The 18742-nt window shown below is 44.7% G+C and overlaps 1 protein-coding gene across 1 annotated transcript; it reads right to left on the bottom strand.

Moving 5' to 3' along the window:
* Positions 1-301: 301 nt before the first annotated feature.
* BAP1 (BRCA1 associated deubiquitinase 1) lies at positions 302-14803 on the bottom strand. Its single transcript, XM_075831900.1, has 17 exons — positions 14628-14803; positions 11301-11330; positions 10977-11031; positions 10754-10886; positions 10558-10677; positions 6668-6729; positions 5951-6093; positions 5177-5255; positions 4975-5098; positions 4719-4863; positions 4265-4425; positions 3955-4076; positions 3218-3648; positions 1557-1672; positions 1073-1165; positions 920-992; positions 302-845 (listed from the first exon to the last, which is right to left on the bottom strand). The coding sequence occupies exons 1-17, from the start codon at positions 14731-14733 to the stop codon at positions 712-714; spliced, it is 2127 nt and encodes a 708-aa protein (XP_075688015.1). The 5' UTR covers positions 14734-14803; the 3' UTR covers positions 302-711.
* Between the last annotated feature and the right edge of the window lie 3939 nt (positions 14804-18742).

Below are 18742 nucleotides of genomic sequence, written 5' to 3'. Positions count from 1 at the left end.
GCATTCACTGACAGCAAGCACAGATCTTAAAAATGGTGAGGAATTAAACCACAAAGTCTTTCTTTTCAGCATACGATGATTCAGCTTTATTTCAGGTTGCACAAATCAAATCAATCTGCAGCTCGGAGAGGGAGAACTTGTTTGGCCGTAATCAGTACTGCAATATAATTGTATTTTGTCCCCGTTTACGTCCGTGCCCCATTCCTCCCCCATAATGCAGTACGTCACGCACACAGTAATGTCTCCGCACTCCCCCCGCAGCCCGTGGACCCCCAGACACGCTCAGCAGATCCAGAACACATTTGTGGGATGTTTTCTCATGTTTATTACGCCACATAAAAAAAAACCTGTTAACATACGGCCGGTCACCTGTGGGGACTTAGTGTGATCTGTGGTGATTGGGAGGTGATGGGACCAGCCAGTGTGTCGTACAGTCAATAGCCTGGGACCTGCCCGCTGCGCAACAACACCCGTCAGTTCTCCAGAAGTCATGTGACCAGGATGTTAAATAACGTAACTAATCCTGGATGGTCACATGACGTGGGGGTGGGGGGGCAATGCAATGAAAGTATACAGCTCATATAGAACAGAAGTATACATAAGAGATATAAAAACAGTTTATATACATCATATACACGGGTGCGGATCCTCCCTACCTCCCTGTCAATATCCCATATATGATTCTGCAGGGCAGCGCTATCTACCATGGAATCACTGGCGCTTGGCCTTGTAAGGACGGGAACGTTTACGGCGGTCCGGCTTCCTCTGTTTATGCAGACGACCGATGCTGACCCCCTGCCGTCTCCTAACCGATATGTTCTGCTCCACCAAGCTGGCCAGCATTCCTAGGGAACAAGAGTAGGGGGTTAGTACATGGGCCCCCCGAGAAGCAGCCCCCTACCCCATCCCGGACACTTACCTTCCTGAGCCAACATGGAGATGAATGCGCAGATAAACTCGTCATAGTTGTGTGTCCTCCTCTGGTCATCGATCTGGAAAGAAAGGGGGAGACGGGTGAGTAACGCAGAGAGGAAGAGACGCAGGGAAACGAGAGGCCGACAGGAGGAGGAACCTTAAATTTCTTGCGCTTTTCCAGCTCTTCCCTCAGAGAAGCCTCAGACGTGGAGATTTCGGCTTCCACGCACTTCAGCAGAGCCAAGAGTTCCTGGAACACAACACAAGTCTAAACGTTTCGGACTCCTCAATGAAACGGGCGCAGCGTCCAGTACAAAGAATTAATGGGCGATTGCTTACAATTCTTACAAATTTTTAAAAAGTAAATCTCAGATCTTGCAAAAATCGATTTGTGAATCCATTAAAGGGACGGTAGAGGATTAAAAAAACATGGCTGCTATTTCCAAGAACAGCGCTGCACCTGTCCACAGGTTGTATCTGGTATTGCAGCTTTATTGAAGCGATTGGAGGAGACGTCTGGCGGTGTATTTGGAAGAAAGCAGCCATGTTTTTCTAATATTGGACAACCCCATTTTTAGCCAATGCTCAGTCATGACCATGATGGCGCCATATCTATTATATATACACGCAGGAGACCTCACCTTTGGAGAAAATCTGTCCCCTACTGGAGCTTCTGGGGGTTTGCAACGGGATCCTTCTGCCTCTGAGTTTTCTCTTCCTTCCTCCAGTTTGATTTTAGGGGAAACTTTGCCAGAATCTGAGAATAAAGATAAAATTGTGAATCATCCCCGATCAGTATTTACAGGTTCAGCCTCCTGAGCTAGTCACTGCCTCTATGCTCCACCTGGATGAATGGGACCCCCCCCCCCCCTATGCTGGGGGTCTGTGCTTGTTCCAAATCAGAATCTAAACCCAGAATGGGCAAAATGCAGTGTCCCCCACCATAGAGTTGTATGACGTGGCAGCGGGACTGTCACTGCCTCTTCCCATGTGATCAGGATCAAAGCTGCCACATTTCGGGGGTGAAGGAGGGGGGGGGGGGGTCACAGCAATTATTCCCCAACACTATGGTGGGAAAACCCTTTTAGCCCCTTTCCTGCCCACCCCATGTAAATTAAAGGGATAGTGCCGTCTCCGGCATGCAGTGCAGCGCCGCTTCTGCTTTCGGGAGGTTGCTAGGGAACCCAGTGATGTCATTAACGATGTCACAGGGATTCCCTGCTCGGAGGCATGCAGAGAAGATGTGATCTGTATCTATGTCTGTGTATACAGATCACTAGTAATAGTCTACAGGCTGCTAACACTAGATCACGGCTAACACACCCCATTGTGAAAAATAAAATTAATATAGTAAAATGTAAAAAAATAAAAACAATGAAAATAAGAATTAAAAAATGACCTCCCCCAAAAAGTGAACACCTCACACCCTAGTGGACATCCTGCATGACACGAACACATTTTGTATGGTCGGCAGGGGCTCAGCCATTAACACATTTCTATCATGAAGAATGTGCATTACCCACAAGCACAGAGCAATTACCCCCAAGCACACCGCAATTACCCCCAAGCACACCGCAATTACCCCCAAGCACACCGCAATTACCCCCAAACACACCGCAATTACCCCCAAACACACCGCAATTACCCCCAAACACACCGCAATTACCCCCAAACACACCGCAATTACCCCCAAACACACCGCAATTACCCCCAAACACACAGCAATTACCCCCAAACACACAGCAATTACCCCCAAACACACCGCAATTACCCCCAAACACACCGCAATTACCCCCAAACACACCGCAATTACCCCCAAACACACCGCAATTACCCCCAAACACACCGCAATTACCCCCAAACACACCGCAATTACCCCCAAACACACAGCAATTACCCCCAAACACACCGCAATTACCCCCAAACACACCGCAATTACCCCCAAACACACCGCAATTACCCCCAAACATACAGCAATTACCCCCAAACACACCGCAATTACCCCGGCCCCATCTACTTTTGAGCCTTAGCTACAATAGTCTATTTGGATGATTCCCCCCATGTCCGGAGGCTGCGTGTAAAGGGAGGGAGAAACATGTAAAACTAAAATATAGGGTGTTTGTTGTCGGTGCTATAGTGGGGGTCACACTTTCATACTTATTCATTGAACAAACTACCATAAAATAGAACAAACAGGAGGCATTTTTTCCAGTTTCCAGACATTTTTCTATAAATAAGACTGGAAAATAAACCAAAAAACCTTTTGGGGTAGACTTGTCCTCAGTCCCTCCATCATACCCACCCATGCGGCTGAGCGTACAGAGGTGCCCATCTCGGCTTAGGTGTAGAATCCCAGTGCCAACCAGCGGCCCCAGCTCCCGCACCGCACGGTTGTATCGCACGGAGTCCAATCGTAGAAGAGGCTCCTCCTCCCCAAACAGGACCTTCGAGAGATGAGATGTGACCGGACTGGAGGGTCGGGTGGGGTTTGCGGATCTCAGAGGGGAGCGGAGGGGGGAGTTGAAAGCGCTGCCAATTTCTGAAGCGGTGTCTGTACTCTCGTTGCTGGGGGTTGGTGACGGCTGGGAATGAGGAGCCACAGGGGCCACGGTCTTTATAGAGAGTGGGGAACATAGTTCTCTTTGAGTTTCCTTTAACTTCTCAACCAAGACGTTAGCGGGAAGTTCAGGACCGGGAGGTGGCGGCAGAGACGCGGAACTTCTTCTCTTGAACCTGCGGGAAAGGAGCAGATCTTACAAAATGTGCTCTAATGTCTGGTGTGAGGGGCCATCGCATCATCAGGTAATAGGATCGTCATAGGGCCTGGGGGGTTATCTGATCAAGATTCAGATCTATTAGCCAGAGTGGCGAGGCTGGTGAGGTTGGCTCTTGAGGACTTGGCGCAATATGCTCACATAATGATTTGAATGGGCGCCACGTAATAGCACATTATCCCTGTAGGGGTCGCTGCCAGACAAATATATGGCCACCTGCACGCTGTCCATCTCCCTCCCCGCAGAAATCTGACCTCTAACTCACCCAGGAAGGGTCGGTGGTCTTGCAGTTGTCTCCGTTTCCTCGTCCTCATCTTCATCCGAGTCTGGGGAGGGTGGTGGGATTCCCCGCGATCGCCCAACGCCTGCCGCCAAATCTTCTTCTTCCTACAGTTAAAATGTTGCACATAATATACATCAATCTTCTTGTACACTACAACCTACTCTGCTGCACACCCCAATCTACAAAGCTGATAACTGTTTCCCACCAACAAGTACAGCACCGATATGGTCCCTATTATCTCCCCATGGTCCCATATCTCTACCCGTCCCCCTCGTCTTTCAGGATCACTCACCTGCATTGGGGACTTGGCATAGTTGTGGTTATCGAGGAAAGCAGGGAGCCGGGGGGCTTGTGCAGTGGCCGTGCCCCCGTTATGAGGAACGGCGTTAGGTTTGCCGGAGGTTTGGGTCACAGAAGTTCGCTGGACAGATCCCGCGGCTTCTCCGCTCACATCTACAAAGTGACAGACACGACGTAATCAGAATATACACAGCAACCAATCCTAGGGGATAATATAGCAGCAAGTGATAGAGAAAAGCCCCCGGCCCCTCCTCTGCGGTAAATGTGCCTGAAGCTGAAGGCCTGAGTCATCGGACAGACTGGTTGCTAGGGACTCCCTGCTTGACAACCTCATAGAAAAGACAAAGGTTGTTACAATGTATCCTTAGCAACCAGACTAATAATAAGTTCAGGTGAACAATCTCTTTTAAAGTCCAGGTAACACTGATGGAAACGGCGTCACGTACCGGTGGGATTATTTTGGGTATTCGGCGTGTTCGTTCCCTCCTGGCCGGCTGCAGACTTTGCTGGATTTGCCTTTGGTTCCTCATTATTCGGGGACTCTGCGGGTTTCTGGGCCTGGATCAGCTCTGGCTGCGTCACCCGGATCAACTTTAGACATAGAAATCACAGAAGGAAGTGAACGTTAATGGTTCAGGTTATAATAATACAGGTTATTATGGACTGTGGGGGAGGGGGGCTGCCTCGTCCCATCCCCCGCACCTGCTGTAAAGCCTCCAGCACGGTCTGTCTGTTCATCTTCAGGATATTGAGTCTGCTCTCGTATTTCAGCCTTCGGTCGGGCACCACGGCCATCAGATTAAAGCGGATGTCATGATACGGCTCCCTGTACAGGGGAGAGCAAAAGCCATCGAATGAGACCTACAAGTGACGTCACCTGTCCAGCGCCGGCCAATCACCTTACCCCGCTGTGGCCAGGCCAATCCGCTCCATAATAACCCTGCGAGCCTTGTCTGTCCACTCCTCGTCCTCCGCCCAAGGACCTGAGAAGAATAATGACAACGTGAACTCGGGGTGATGCAGCGGACAGATTCTAGAGCCGGGGTCATGGCGGAAAACGTCCTATGTTTATGTTTGAGCCCAAGCAACGAACCGCAGAGCCACTGCTTAAAGGGCCGGTGTCCAGTAATATGTATATATGTGCAGGATTAGTCAAACATGGCGGCTTTCTTCCAAAAACGGCGCCACACCTGTCCACAGGCTGTATGTGACATTGCAGCTCAGCACCATGGACTAGGCCAGGATGGGTTAAAGGCCTCTGGATTTATAGTGGAATCATCATTTACAGAAAGCAAGCAGAGATTTTAAAAATGTTGAGGAATTGAAACTCAATGGCCCAGATTTACTAACACTGCTGAGTGATTGTGATGACACCGAGTCCTCGTCAGATTCCGGTCAGGCGCAGTGTTGTCACAAGACAAATCTCCATCCGCATCAATGTCCACGTCCTGCCTGCTCTGAATCTCCAGCGTCTTCATACCTCCCAAAAAGTCTATTTTTTGAATGATTATCCCAAAAATGGGCATCAAAGGGGTGGGGCCTATGCAAATGTGGCTAAAAGTGGGTGTTTTTCAGGTTTTGTTGGCGTTACGGAGTGGATCGGGGGCAGGGCTTACAGGATTAAATGCTCGGAGCTATGGGTGTATGAGCGTATAGCATTCCTCTAGAATGATCTCACCATGATCAATAGGGTAAACCTTTAGGCCATCCAGCTCAAACAGACGCCCCTTAATGGGAACGTAACTGACAAAGTGAAACGCCTCCATTGTGCGCACTGCGCTGATGCCGTTCTGCTTTTCCGGCAGGTGACGCGGCTCTGGCCTGCGGAAAGAAAACAAGAGAGTGTTAATATCAGTCCTGACAACGCAGGAGATTTTTAAGGAATTTCTGATTTTATTAAATATCATTTAATGAAAAATTCCTCACTATTTTGAAGATATTTGCTTGCTGTCAGTGAATGGAAACATTAATTATTTACATTCATATGCTGAACACCGGCACTGAAGTAGTCCTGCTCAGACATCTATTGTGTAGTTACAATGTATTAGTGTGGACAAATCTCTGTGAGCTAAACTCCAGGCTAAAAGCTCTTTACCAGACTGATACATTGCAACAAGCCCATCAGCTGTGTGTGCAGGACAAAGTTAGGACAGTCTTTCAGTCTCAAAATGTAAACAAAAATTCTTCCATGTCCTGAGCCACTGGGGAGAACTGCCCACGTGTCCAGTAAGAAAACCCCAGTGATTGGCGCAGATCAGTTATGTATGACTATGGGGGTGGGGTGGTCCTCTCTGGGTAAAAAGCTGGATTTTAAGCTTTTACCACGAGTTGTCCACTATAAGAAACTCTTTTTCTAGGTGGGACAGAGACTGTGCACAATAACTCCAGGACTTACCGAGCATGGCTGTTGTGAGCTTTTGCCAATTCAGGAGCGTTCCCAATAGCATAACCTTTACTCTAAGAGAGGGGACAAAACAAGAAAATACCTCACAGTCACTGCAAGACCCCGTCACCCCTGAACCCAATCTTACAGTCTATACATAAAATTAATCTCCATAAACATCCTGTATTATACTCCAGAGCTGCACTCACTATTCTGCTGGTGGAGTCACTGTGTACATACATTACTTACCCTGTACTGATCCTGAGTTATATCCTGTGTTATACTCCAGAGCTGCACTCACTATTCTGCTGGTGGAGTCACGATGTACATACATTACATTACTTATCCTGTACTGATCCTGAGTTACATCCTGTATTATACTCCAGAGCTGCACTCACTATTCTGCTGGTGGAGTCACTGTGTACATATATTACATTACTTAACCTGTACAGATCCGGAGTTATATCCTGTATTATACTCCAGAGCTGCACTCACTATTCTGCTGGTGGAGTCACTGTGTACATACATTACATTACTCAACCTGTACTGATCCGGAGTTACATCCTGTATTATACTCCAGAGCTGTACTCACTATTCTGCTGGTGGAGTCACTGTGTACATACATTACATTACTTATCCTGTACTGATCCTGAGTTACATCCTGTATTATACTCCAGAGCTGCACTCACTATTCTGCTGGTTGAGTCACTGTGTACATACATTACATATTCAGTACTGATCCTGAGTTACATCCTGTATTATACTCCAGAGCTGCACTCACTATTCTTCTGGTGGAGTCACTGTGTACATACATTACATATCCTGTACTGATCCTGAGTTACATCCTGTATTATACTCCAGAGCTGCACTCACTATTCTGCTGGTGAAGTCACTGTGTACATACATTACATTACTTATCCTGTACTGATCCTGAGTTATATCCTGTATTATACTCCAGGGCTGCACTCACTATTCTGCTGGTGGAGTCACTGTGTACATACATTACATTACTTATCCTGTACTGATCCTGAGTTACATCCTGTATTATACTCCAGAGCTGTACTCACTATTCTGCTGGTGGAGTCACTGTGTACATACATTACATTACTTATCCTGTACTGATCCTGAGTTACATCCTGTATTATACTCCAGATCGGCACTCACTATTCTGCTGGTGGAGTCACTGTGTACATACATTACATTACTTATCCTGTACTGATCCTGAGTTATATCCTGTATTATACTCCAGAGCTGCACTCACTGTATACATACATTATATTACTTATCCTGTACTGATCCGGAGTTATATCCTGTATTATACTCCAGAGCTGCACTCACTATTCTGCTGGTGGAGTCACTGTGTACATACATTACTTATCCTGTACTGATCCTGAGTTATATCCTGTATTATACTCCAGAGCTGCACTCACTATTCTGCTGGTGGAGTCACTGTGTACATACATTACATTACTTATCCTGTACTGATCCTGAGTTATATCCTGTATTATACTCCAGAGCTGCACTCACTATTCTGCTGGTAGAGTCACTGTGTACATACATTACATTACTTATCCTGTACTGATCCTGAGTTACATCCTGTATTATACTCCAGAGCTGCGCTCACTATTCTGCTGGTGGAGTCACTGTGTACATACATGACATTACTTATCCTGTACTGATCCTGAGTTACATCCTGTATTATACTCCAGAGCTGCACTCACTATTCTGCTGGTGTAGTCACTGTGTATATACATTACTTATCCTGTACTGATCCGGAGTTACATCCTGTATTATACTCCAGAGCTGCACTCACTATTCTGCTGGTGGGGTCACTGTGTACATACATTACATTACTTATCCTGTACTGATCCTGAGTTACATCCTGTATTATACTCCAGAGCTGCACTCACTATTCTGCTGGAGGAGTCACTGTGTACATACAATACTTATCCTGTACTGATCCTGAGTTACATCCTGTATTATACTCCAGAGCTGCACTCACTATTCTGCTTGTGGGGTCACGGTGTACATGCATTACTGATCCTGAGTTATATCTGGTATTATACTCCAGAGCTGCACTCACTATTCTGCTTGTGGGGTCACGGTGTACATGCATTACTGATCCTGAGTTATATCTGGTATTATACTCCAGAGCTGCACTCACTATTCTGCTGGTGGAGTCACTGTGTACATACATTACATTACTTATCCTGTACTGATCCTGAGTTTCATCCTGTATTATACTCCAGAGCTGCACTCACTATTCTGCTGGAGGAGTCACTGTGTACATACATTACATTACTTATCCTGTACTGATCCTGAGTTACGTCCTGTATTATACTCCAGAGCTGCACTCACTATTCTGCTGGTGGAGTCACTGTGTACATACATGACATTACTTATCCTGCACTGATCCTGCGTTACATCCTGTATTATACTTCAGAGCTGCACTCACTATTCTGCTGGTGGAGTCACTGTGTACATACATTACATTACTTATCCTGTACTGATCCTGAGTTACATCCTGTATTATACTTCAGAGCTGCACTCACTATTCTGCTGGTGGAGTCACTGTGTACATACATTACATTAATTATCCTGTACTGATCCTGAGTTACATCCTGTATTATACTCCAGAGCTGCACTCACTATTCTGCTGGTGGAGTCACTGTGTATATACATTACTTATCCTGTACTGATCCGGAGTTACATCCTGTATTATACTCCAGCGCTGCACTCACTATTCTGCTGGTGGGGTCACTGTGTACATACATTACTTATCCTGTACTGATCCTGAGTTACATCCTGTATTATACTTCAGAGCTGCACTCACTATTCTGCTGGTGGAGTCACTGTGTATATACATTACATTACTTATCCTGTACTGATCCTGAGTTACATCCTGTATTATACTCCAGAGCTGCACTCACTATTCTGCTGGTGGGGTCACTGTGTACATACATTACATTACTTATCCTGTACTGATCCTGAGTTACATCCTGTATTATATTCCAGAGCTGCACTCACTATTCTGCTGGAGGAGTCACTGTGTACATACATTACTTATCCTGTACTGATCCTGAGTTACATCCTGTATTATACTCCAGAGCTGCACTCACTATTCTGCTGGTGGAGTCACTGTGTACATATATTACATTACTTATCCTGTACTGATCCTGAGTTACATCCTGTATTATACTCCAGAGCTGCACTCACTATTCTGCTGGAGGAGTCACTGTGTACATACATTACTTATCCTGTACTGATCCTGAGTTACATCCTGTATTATACCCCAGAGCTGCACTCACTATTCTGCTTGTGGGGTCACGGTGTACATGCATTACTGATCCTGAGTTATATCTGGTATTATACTCCAGAGCTGCACTCACTAGTCTGCTGGTGGAGTCACTGTGTACATACATTACATTACTTATCCTGTACTGATCCTGAGTTACATCCTGTATTATACTCCAGAGCTGCACTCACTATTCTGCTGGTGGAGTCACTGTGTACATACATTACATTACTTATCCTGTACTGATCCTGAGTTACATCCTGTATTATACTCCAGAGCTGCACTCACTATTCTGCTGGAGGAGTCACTGTGTACATACATTACTTATCCTGTACTGATCCTGAGTTACATCCTGTATTATACCCCAGAGCTGCACTCACTATTCTGCTTGTGGGGTCACGGTGTACATGCATTACTGATCCTGAGTTATATCTGGTATTATACTCCAGAGCTGCACTCACTATTCTGCTGGTGGAGTCACTGTGTACATACATTACATTACTTATGCTGTACTGATCCTGAGTTACATCCTGTATTATACTCCAGAGCTGCACTCACTATTCTGCTGGCTGAGTCACTGTGTACAAAGATCCGGCTGCATAATTACCTCTGGACTGAACCCCTTAGTGAAGTCCTTGATGCGGCTCAGAGTCGGCCCCAGGTGGACTCCGCTACAGTTCAGCAGGACACTCAGGAGGGCGTGAGTGGCGCAGGAATTAGGGATCAGCTGTGAGAGAACAAAACACGGATGAGAAGGATGGGGCAGGACTTACGAGGGTAGACGTCATTGTCACATTTCCCACCTGATGAGCGAAGAACATGTTATTAACCACCTCGTCCTCCATAACGGACGTGTCGTCCAGCAGCGTGGACACTTTCCTGCGCGAGCGCCGTTCCTCGATCCATTTAAATAAAAAGATGAAGCCGTAAACCGGCCTGTGGGGGAGGGGAGGATAAAAACAGTCACTGGTGAGAAGACAGAAGTCAGGGGGTTACACTAACAATGAATGAGGAGGCACATCATACCCCGGGCACTTGCTCTGCAGGTCATAGATCTCCTCCACCTGAACGCCCTTCACACCTAGGGGGCAAAAATTCACACATCGTAGACGCAACGGTGCATAAAAGACAATTATCCCGTCAGAAGAGATTCAGCTGACACAGGAAGTTATTCCCAGCACCCCCTGACCTCAACCACATTACAATAGCCGGACATCAACTACAAGAACTAGGAAGCCCGGAGAAGATTCAGGGGCGGCAGAAATACAGCAGTTGCTGGAATAAGGGGATTTCTCGGGGTCCGGCCGTAACACAAAGTCCTGACATTTAATCCGTAAAATAATCACTCACCAAAATCCTCCACCAGTAACGTGAAGAGCCCTGAAATAAAGAAGGCGAACGGCGCTCAATATATATATATATATGTCCCTGTGATGTCAGTAAATGATTATATACGTCCTCAGGTGTCAGTAAATGATTATACACGTCCTCAGGTGTCAGTAAATGATTATATACGTCCTCAGGTGTCAGTAAATGATTATACACGTCCTCAGGTGTCAGTAAATGATTATATACGTCCTCAGGTGTCAGTAAATGATTATACACGTCCTCAGGTGTCAGTAAATGATTATATACGTCCTCAGGTGTCAGTAAATGACTATACACGTCCTCAGGTGTCAGTAAATGATTATATACGTCCTCAGGTGTCAGTAAATGATTATATACGTCCTCCGGTGTCAGTAAATGACTATATACGTCCTCAGGTGTCAGTAAATGATTATATACGTCCTCAGGTGTCAGTAAATGATTATATACGTCCTCTGGTGTCAGTAAATGACTATATACGTCCTCAGGTGTCAGTAAATGACTATATACGTCCTCAGGTGTCAGTAAATGACTATATACGTCCTCTGGTGTCAGTAAATGACTATATACGTCCTCTGGTGTCAGTAAATGACTATATACGTCCTCTGGTGTCAGTAAATGACTATATACGTCCTCAGGTGTCAGTAAATGATTATATACGTCCTCCGGCGTCAGTAAATGATTATATACGTCCTCAGGTGTCAGTAAATGATTATATACGTCCTCAGGTGTCAGTAAATGATTATATACGTCCTCTGGTGTCAGTAAATGACTATATACGTCCTCTGGTGTCAGTAAATGACTATATACGTCCTCAGGTGTCAGTAAATGATTATATACGTCCTCTGGTGTCAGTAAATGACTATATACGTCCTCAGGTGTCAGTAAATGATTATATACGTCCTCTGGTGTCAGTAAATGACTATATACGTCCTCTGGTGTCAGTAAATGACTATATACGTCCTCTGGTGTCAGTAAATGACTATATACGTCCTCAGGTGTCAGTAAATGATTATATACGTCCTCTGGTGTCAGTAAATGACTATATACGTCCTCTGGTGTCAGTAAATGACTATATACGTCCTCTGGTGTCAGTAAATGATTATATACGTCCTCTGGTGTCAGTAAATGATTATATACGTCCTCAGGTGTCAGTAAATGACTATATACGTCCTCCGGTGTCAGTAAATGACTATATACGTCCTCTGGTGTCAGTAAATGACTATATACGTCCTCTGGTGTCAGTAAATGACTATATACGTCCTCAGGTGTCAGTAAATGATTATATACGTCCTCTGGTGTCAGTAAATGACTATATACGTCCTCAGGTGTCAGTAAATGATTATATACGTCCTCTGGTGTCAGTAAATGACTATATACGTCCTCTGGTGTCAGTAAATGATTATATACGTCCTCTGGTGTCAGTAAATGACTATATACGTCCTCTGGTGTCAGTAAATGACTATATACGTCCTCAGGTGTCAGTAAATGATTATATACGTCCTCTGGTGTCAGTAAATGACTATATACGTCCTCTGGTGTCAGTAAATGATTATATACGTCCTCAGGTGTCAGTAAATTATTATATACGTCCTCAGGTGTCAGTAAATGATTATATACGTCCTCTGGTGTCAGTAAATGATTATATACGTCCTCTGGTGTCAGTAAATGACTATATACGTCCTCAGGTGTCAGTAAATGATTATATACGTCCTCTGGTGTCAGTAAATGATTATATACGTCCTCTGGTGTCAGTAAATGATTATATACGTCCTCTGGTGTCAGTAAATGATTATATACGTCCTCAGGTGTCAGTAAATGATTATATACGTCCTCAGGTGTCAGTAAATGATTATATACGTCCTCAGGTGTCAGTAAATGACTATATACGTCCTCCGGTGTCAGTAAATGACTATATACGTCCTCAGGTGTCAGTAAATGATTATATACGTCCTCTGGTGTCAGTAAATGACTATATACGTCCTCTGGTGTCAGTAAATGACTATATACGTCCTCTGGTGTCAGTAAATGACTATATACGTCCTCAGGTGTCAGTAAATTATTATATACGTCCTCTGGTGTCAGTAAATGATTATATACGTCCTCTGGTGTCAGTAAATGACTATATACGTCCTCAGGTGTCAGTAAATGATTATATACGTCCTCATGTGTCAGTAAATGATTATATACGTCCTCAGGTGTCAGTAAATGATTATATACGTCCTCTGGTGTCAGTAAATGACTATATACGTCCTCAGGTGTCAGTAAATGATTATATACGTCCTCAGGTGTCAGTAAATTATTATATACGTCCTCTGGTGTCAGTAAATGATTATATACGTCCTCATGTGTCAGTAAATGATTATATACGTCCTCAGGTGTCAGTAAATTATTATATACGTCCTCAGGTGTCAGTAAATGATTATATACGTCCTCAGGTGTCAGTAAATGATTATATACGTCCTCTGGTGTCAGTAAATGATTATATACGTCCTCAGGTGTCAGTAAATGATTATATACGTCCTCTGGTGTCAGTAAATGATTATATACGTCATCCGGCGTCAGTAAATGATTATATACGTCCTCAGGTGTCAGTAAATGATTATATACGTCCTCAGGTGTCAGTAAATGATTATATACGTCCTCAGGTGTCAATAAATGATTATATACGTCCTCAGGTGTCAGTAAATGACTATATACGTCCTCAGGTGTCAGTAAATGATTATATACGTCCTCTGGTGTCAGTAAATGATTATATACGTCCTCTGGTGTCAGTAAATGACTATATACGTCCTCTGGTGTCAGTAAATGATTATATACGTCCTCTGGTGTCAGTAAGTGACTATATACGTCCTCCGGTGTCAGTAAATGATTATATACGTCCTCTGGTGTCAGTAAATGATTATACACGTCCTCAGGTGTCAGTAAATGATTATATACGTCCTCAGGTGTCAGTAAGTGACTATATACGTCCTCCGGTGTCAGTAAATGATTATATACGTCCTCTGGTGTCAGTAAATGATTATATACGTCCTCATGTGTCAGTAAATGATTATATACGTCCTCTGGTGTCAGTAAATGATTATATACGTCCTCCGGCGTCAGTAAATGACTATATACGTCCTCTGGTGTCAGTAAATAACTATATACGTCCTCCGGCGTCAGTAAATGATTATATACGTCCTCTGGTGTCAGTAAGTGACTATATACGTCCTCCGGTGTCAGTAAATGATTATATACGTCCTCTGGTGTCAGTAAATGATTATACACGTCCTCAGGTGTCAGTATTTGTGTATTGTGACCCCCGGGTACCTGGATCGCTCTCCAGCTCTAACCAGCCTTTATTCATGTTGTCTCCTCCATGCCTCCTAGGCTCTGACGTCATGAAACGCGCCGGAAGGGTAGTAAGTAAACACATTATAGTGACGTCATGCCGCCACTCTCCCGGCTGCAGATTGTAGAGCTACTCCGTTCCGCGATACGTACAGCAGCCATCTTTGTGTCGTCAGTTATAATTGTTTTCTAGGTTTAGACCTTCAACAAAATGGCCGCCGGCTGTCACATGGAGAATAGCAGTTCAATTACAATCTATCGCTCTGGCGGCTCCTCTGTCGGTCATGTGATTACAGGAGGTTCAGATGCGGCCATATTGGTTAAGGGCAAAGAAAGCTCTGACAATAATTCCAACTTTTGTTAGGGCATTGAGGAAATGTTGAGAGCCCCAAATTACTGAGAGGGGCAAAATGTAAATATGTAAATAAACACTGACAACAGACGACGTCCTGACCCTGGCATCAAGACACAGTCCGTGGCAGCGGTGAAAACGATTGCAGGAACAAGGGGAGGTGAACTTTTAGAGAGGATGCGGGGCACCCGGGAGTTTTACCTGCATTTCCAGGGGGTCTCCCTTTATTTGAAAGATTCTCCAGGACATTCCGGGACAGTTGACAAGTATGCTGTATGAGAGTATGCTGGGAGTTGTAGTTTTGTCATAAAATGGAATACACCACCCTAAAGTAGGAAAAGTAGGGCTGTGCACTCAATCGAAAAAAAAACCTGAATGCAAAATTCAGCGCAATTAATCGACTTCATCTCGTGCTTTCGGTTTTTATCAGATATTTTTTTCCCCGGTTTAAGCTGAATCTGCATCTTCAGGACACAGATACAGGCGAATCCAATGATAGAGCAGGGAGCCGTGAGGTCCCTGCTCCACCATTCACTATGTATCGCCGGACGCGAGGCAGTGACGCCATCTGCACCGAGCCGCGCAGACCAGAGGGATCTCCTCCACTCGTAACAGGGTTAGGGGAGTATGTAGATTATTATTTTTATTAGGCACTATTGGGGGCAGTTATGGGGGCATTATAGAGCGTAGGGCAGTTATAGGGGTATTATACTGTATGGGAGGCGTTTATAGGGGTATAAAACTGTGGGGGCAGTTATAGGGGTATTATACTGTGTGGGGACAGTTATGGGGGCATTATACTGTGGAGGGCAGCTTTGGGGGCATTATATTGTGGGGGAGGCAGTTATAGGGGCATTATACTGTGGGGGCAGTTATGGGGGCATTATACTGTGGGGGCAGTTATGGGGGCATTATACTGTATGGGGAGCACTATGGGGGCATATAATCTGTGGGGGCAATATACTGTATGGAGGGCAGTGTCAGGGGGTATATCATATACAGTAGTATACAGCGGCTCAGCGGATAAACATGAATTCAATGGCGTAGCATGCAAATAGGGGTGTGGCCTAAATAATCATAATCGAGGTCACATGTTCAATGAATGGTGATTTTGATTTCGGTCATAATCGCCTGGCCCTAGAATCTAATAACGTATTCCCCGGTAAGAGCAGTTACACGCGGCCACAACCCCCGGCCCCTCAGGGATCCTGCTGAACCATCTCACGACAGGACCTTATGACCCCGGGGCCTAAATATAACGGCCTGAGACACGGCACCGTCTCCGTACAAGTCCTTATCCTTCCTCCAGCCATTTCCTAGTTACATCTGTTCCTGGGAAAGCTGAGTGACAACAAACCCCTCCGATCGTTATGACAAACCTCATGGTGATACCTGTAGATATGAGATACTGATGTGCTGGGGGACGACCTGTATGGCCGGGTATTACAGCCCCATAATGGCGGTCGTCCGGCTTTGTATCGTTATGAGGGGAAATCGGTTTCGTTTTTTCTTTTGTTTCTAGTTCATAAAGTTTTGTATTTGCGCTGAGGACCAATATTAAATATTAACTGATGTAGGTCACAGTAGGATCCATTGACCTTTGAGTCAGCGCAATGATCTGCAGCAGCGCCAATCTGTCCTACATCATAAACACTAAGAGAACGTGGTCACAACGCCAGCGCCGGGATTATACTCTCTGGGTCTCCACAGGGCGTTTCTGCTGCTTTTTGGCTTCGTTTTTGAACCTCAGTCTAAATAGGTCGGAAACACTGCACGCAGTTTTTGAAAATCACACGCGGTTTTCAGACCTTGTAAGTAGACCGCAAGTTTTGGAGGCGCTTCAACATATAACACCTGGAAGCTATGTGCTCAGCGCAGCAGAACGACCAGCAGAACCGCCAATTAATTTTGCACGGCACTCAATTAGTTAAGGGACTTCTTGCGTGACAGACTGTATGAGAGTGCGGTCCCTCGTGGCGTCGTCCTCATTCGGCAAAATCTCTGCTTAATGGTGGCCAAAGGACAAACGATTTTTCCGGTATTATTTAAAATAACGCGGTCATTGGCCACTGCAAGTCAGCGGTGCATCGGACGCGTGAGGATTTAGAAAACAACATAGACCAACATTAGCCATTGTTTTTCTGAAGTCCGACAAAAACAAACGCCGGTAAAAAACGCAGCAAAAACGCCATGTGGAATCCAAGGCTAGAAATCCTTCACATTCTTCTCTGAACTTCAAGGACATGTTACTAATTACTAGCCAGGCCATTAACAGTAAAATGCTAGTTAAAAAAATATTGTAATTATTCATTACACTTTCAAACTTATTAAAGGGAATCTAGAATCACTATTACATAAATTACTTATCCTGTACTGATCCCGAGTTACATCCTGTATTATACTCCAGAGCTGCACTCACTATTCTGCTGGTGGAGTCACTATGTACATACATTACATTACTTATCCTGTATTATACTCCAGAGCTGCACTCACTATTCTGCTGGTGGAGTCACTATGTACATACATTACATTACTTATCATGTACTGATCCTGAGTTACATCCTGTATTATACTCCAGAGCTGCACTCACTATTCTGCTGGTGGAGTCACTATGTACATACATTACATTACTTATCCTGTATTATACTCCAGAGCTGCACTCACTATTCTGCTGGTGGTGTCACTGTGTACATACATTACTTCTCCTGTACTGATCCTGAGTTACATCCTGCATTATACTCCAGAGCTGCACTCACTATTCTGCTGGTGGAGTCACTGTGTACATACATTACATTACTTATCCTGTACTGATCCTGAGTTACATCCTGTATTATACTCCAGAGCTGAACTCACTATTCTGCTGGTGGAGTCACTGTGTACATACATTACATTACTTATCCTGTACTGATCCTGAGTTATATCCTGTATTATACTCCAGAGCTGTACTCACTATTCTGCTGGTGGAGTCACTGTGTACATACATGACATTACTTATCCTGTACTGATCCTGAGTTATATCCTGTATTATACTCCAGAGCTGCACTCACTATTCTGCTGGAGGAGTCACTGTGTACATACATTACATTACTTATCCTGTACTGATCCTGAGTTACATCCTATATTATACTCCAGAGCTGCACTCACTATTCTGCTGGTGGAATTACTGTGTACATACATTACATTACTTATCCTGTACTGATCCCGAGTTACATCCTGTATTATACTCCAGAGCTGCACTCACTATTCTGCTGGTGGAATTACTGTGTACATACATTACATTACTTATCCTGTACTGATCCCGAGTTACATCCTGTATTATACTCCAGAGCTGCACTCACTATTCTGCTGGTGGAGTCACTGTGTACATACATGACATTACTTATCCTGTACTGATCCTGAGTTACATCCCGTATTATACTACAGAGCTGCACTCACTATTCTGCAGCTTTAGAACTGAAATCTCTCAGCATTCTCTGCTTGTTCAATGTGTGCACAGTGCTTGCTTTGGTGATTTGCATTCTGGGAAGTGTAATGTGATGTAGGAAAGAAATCCACCCCCCCTGCATTATAGGAGCTCAGCTAAATTGTTAAGGGGATGTCTATTCACAAGTTTGCTAGATGTTTCCAATAAGAACCAACAGAAATGTGAGTGCAGCTCTGGAGTAGGATACAACTAGTCAGACACTTATGACGTTATTTTAAGGCAGTGCATATTTACACATCAGAAACAAATAAATCACAA

This window comes from Rhinoderma darwinii, chromosome 7 (genome assembly GCF_050947455.1).
Source record: "Rhinoderma darwinii isolate aRhiDar2 chromosome 7, aRhiDar2.hap1, whole genome shotgun sequence".
NCBI lineage: Eukaryota > Metazoa > Chordata > Amphibia > Anura > Rhinodermatidae > Rhinoderma > Rhinoderma darwinii.
This window is presented reverse-complemented; position numbering and strand designations above follow the sequence as displayed.

What these genes read in the sequence shown, in the direction of transcription:
- BAP1 (XM_075831900.1), bottom strand. Translation starts at nt 14,733, where the DNA reads ATGTGTTTACTTACTACCCTTCCGGCGCGTTTCATGACGTCAGAGCCT. An exon ending in CTAAGGGGTTCAGTCCAGAG is followed by an intron (nt 6,730 to 10,557) that starts GTAATTATGCAG and finishes CCCCTCTCTTAG; the next exon opens with AGTAAAGGTTATGCTATTGG. An exon ending in ATTGGCCTGGCCACAGCGGG is followed by an intron (nt 5,099 to 5,176) that starts GTAAGGTGATTG and finishes TCCCCTGTACAG; the next exon opens with GGAGCCGTATCATGACATCC.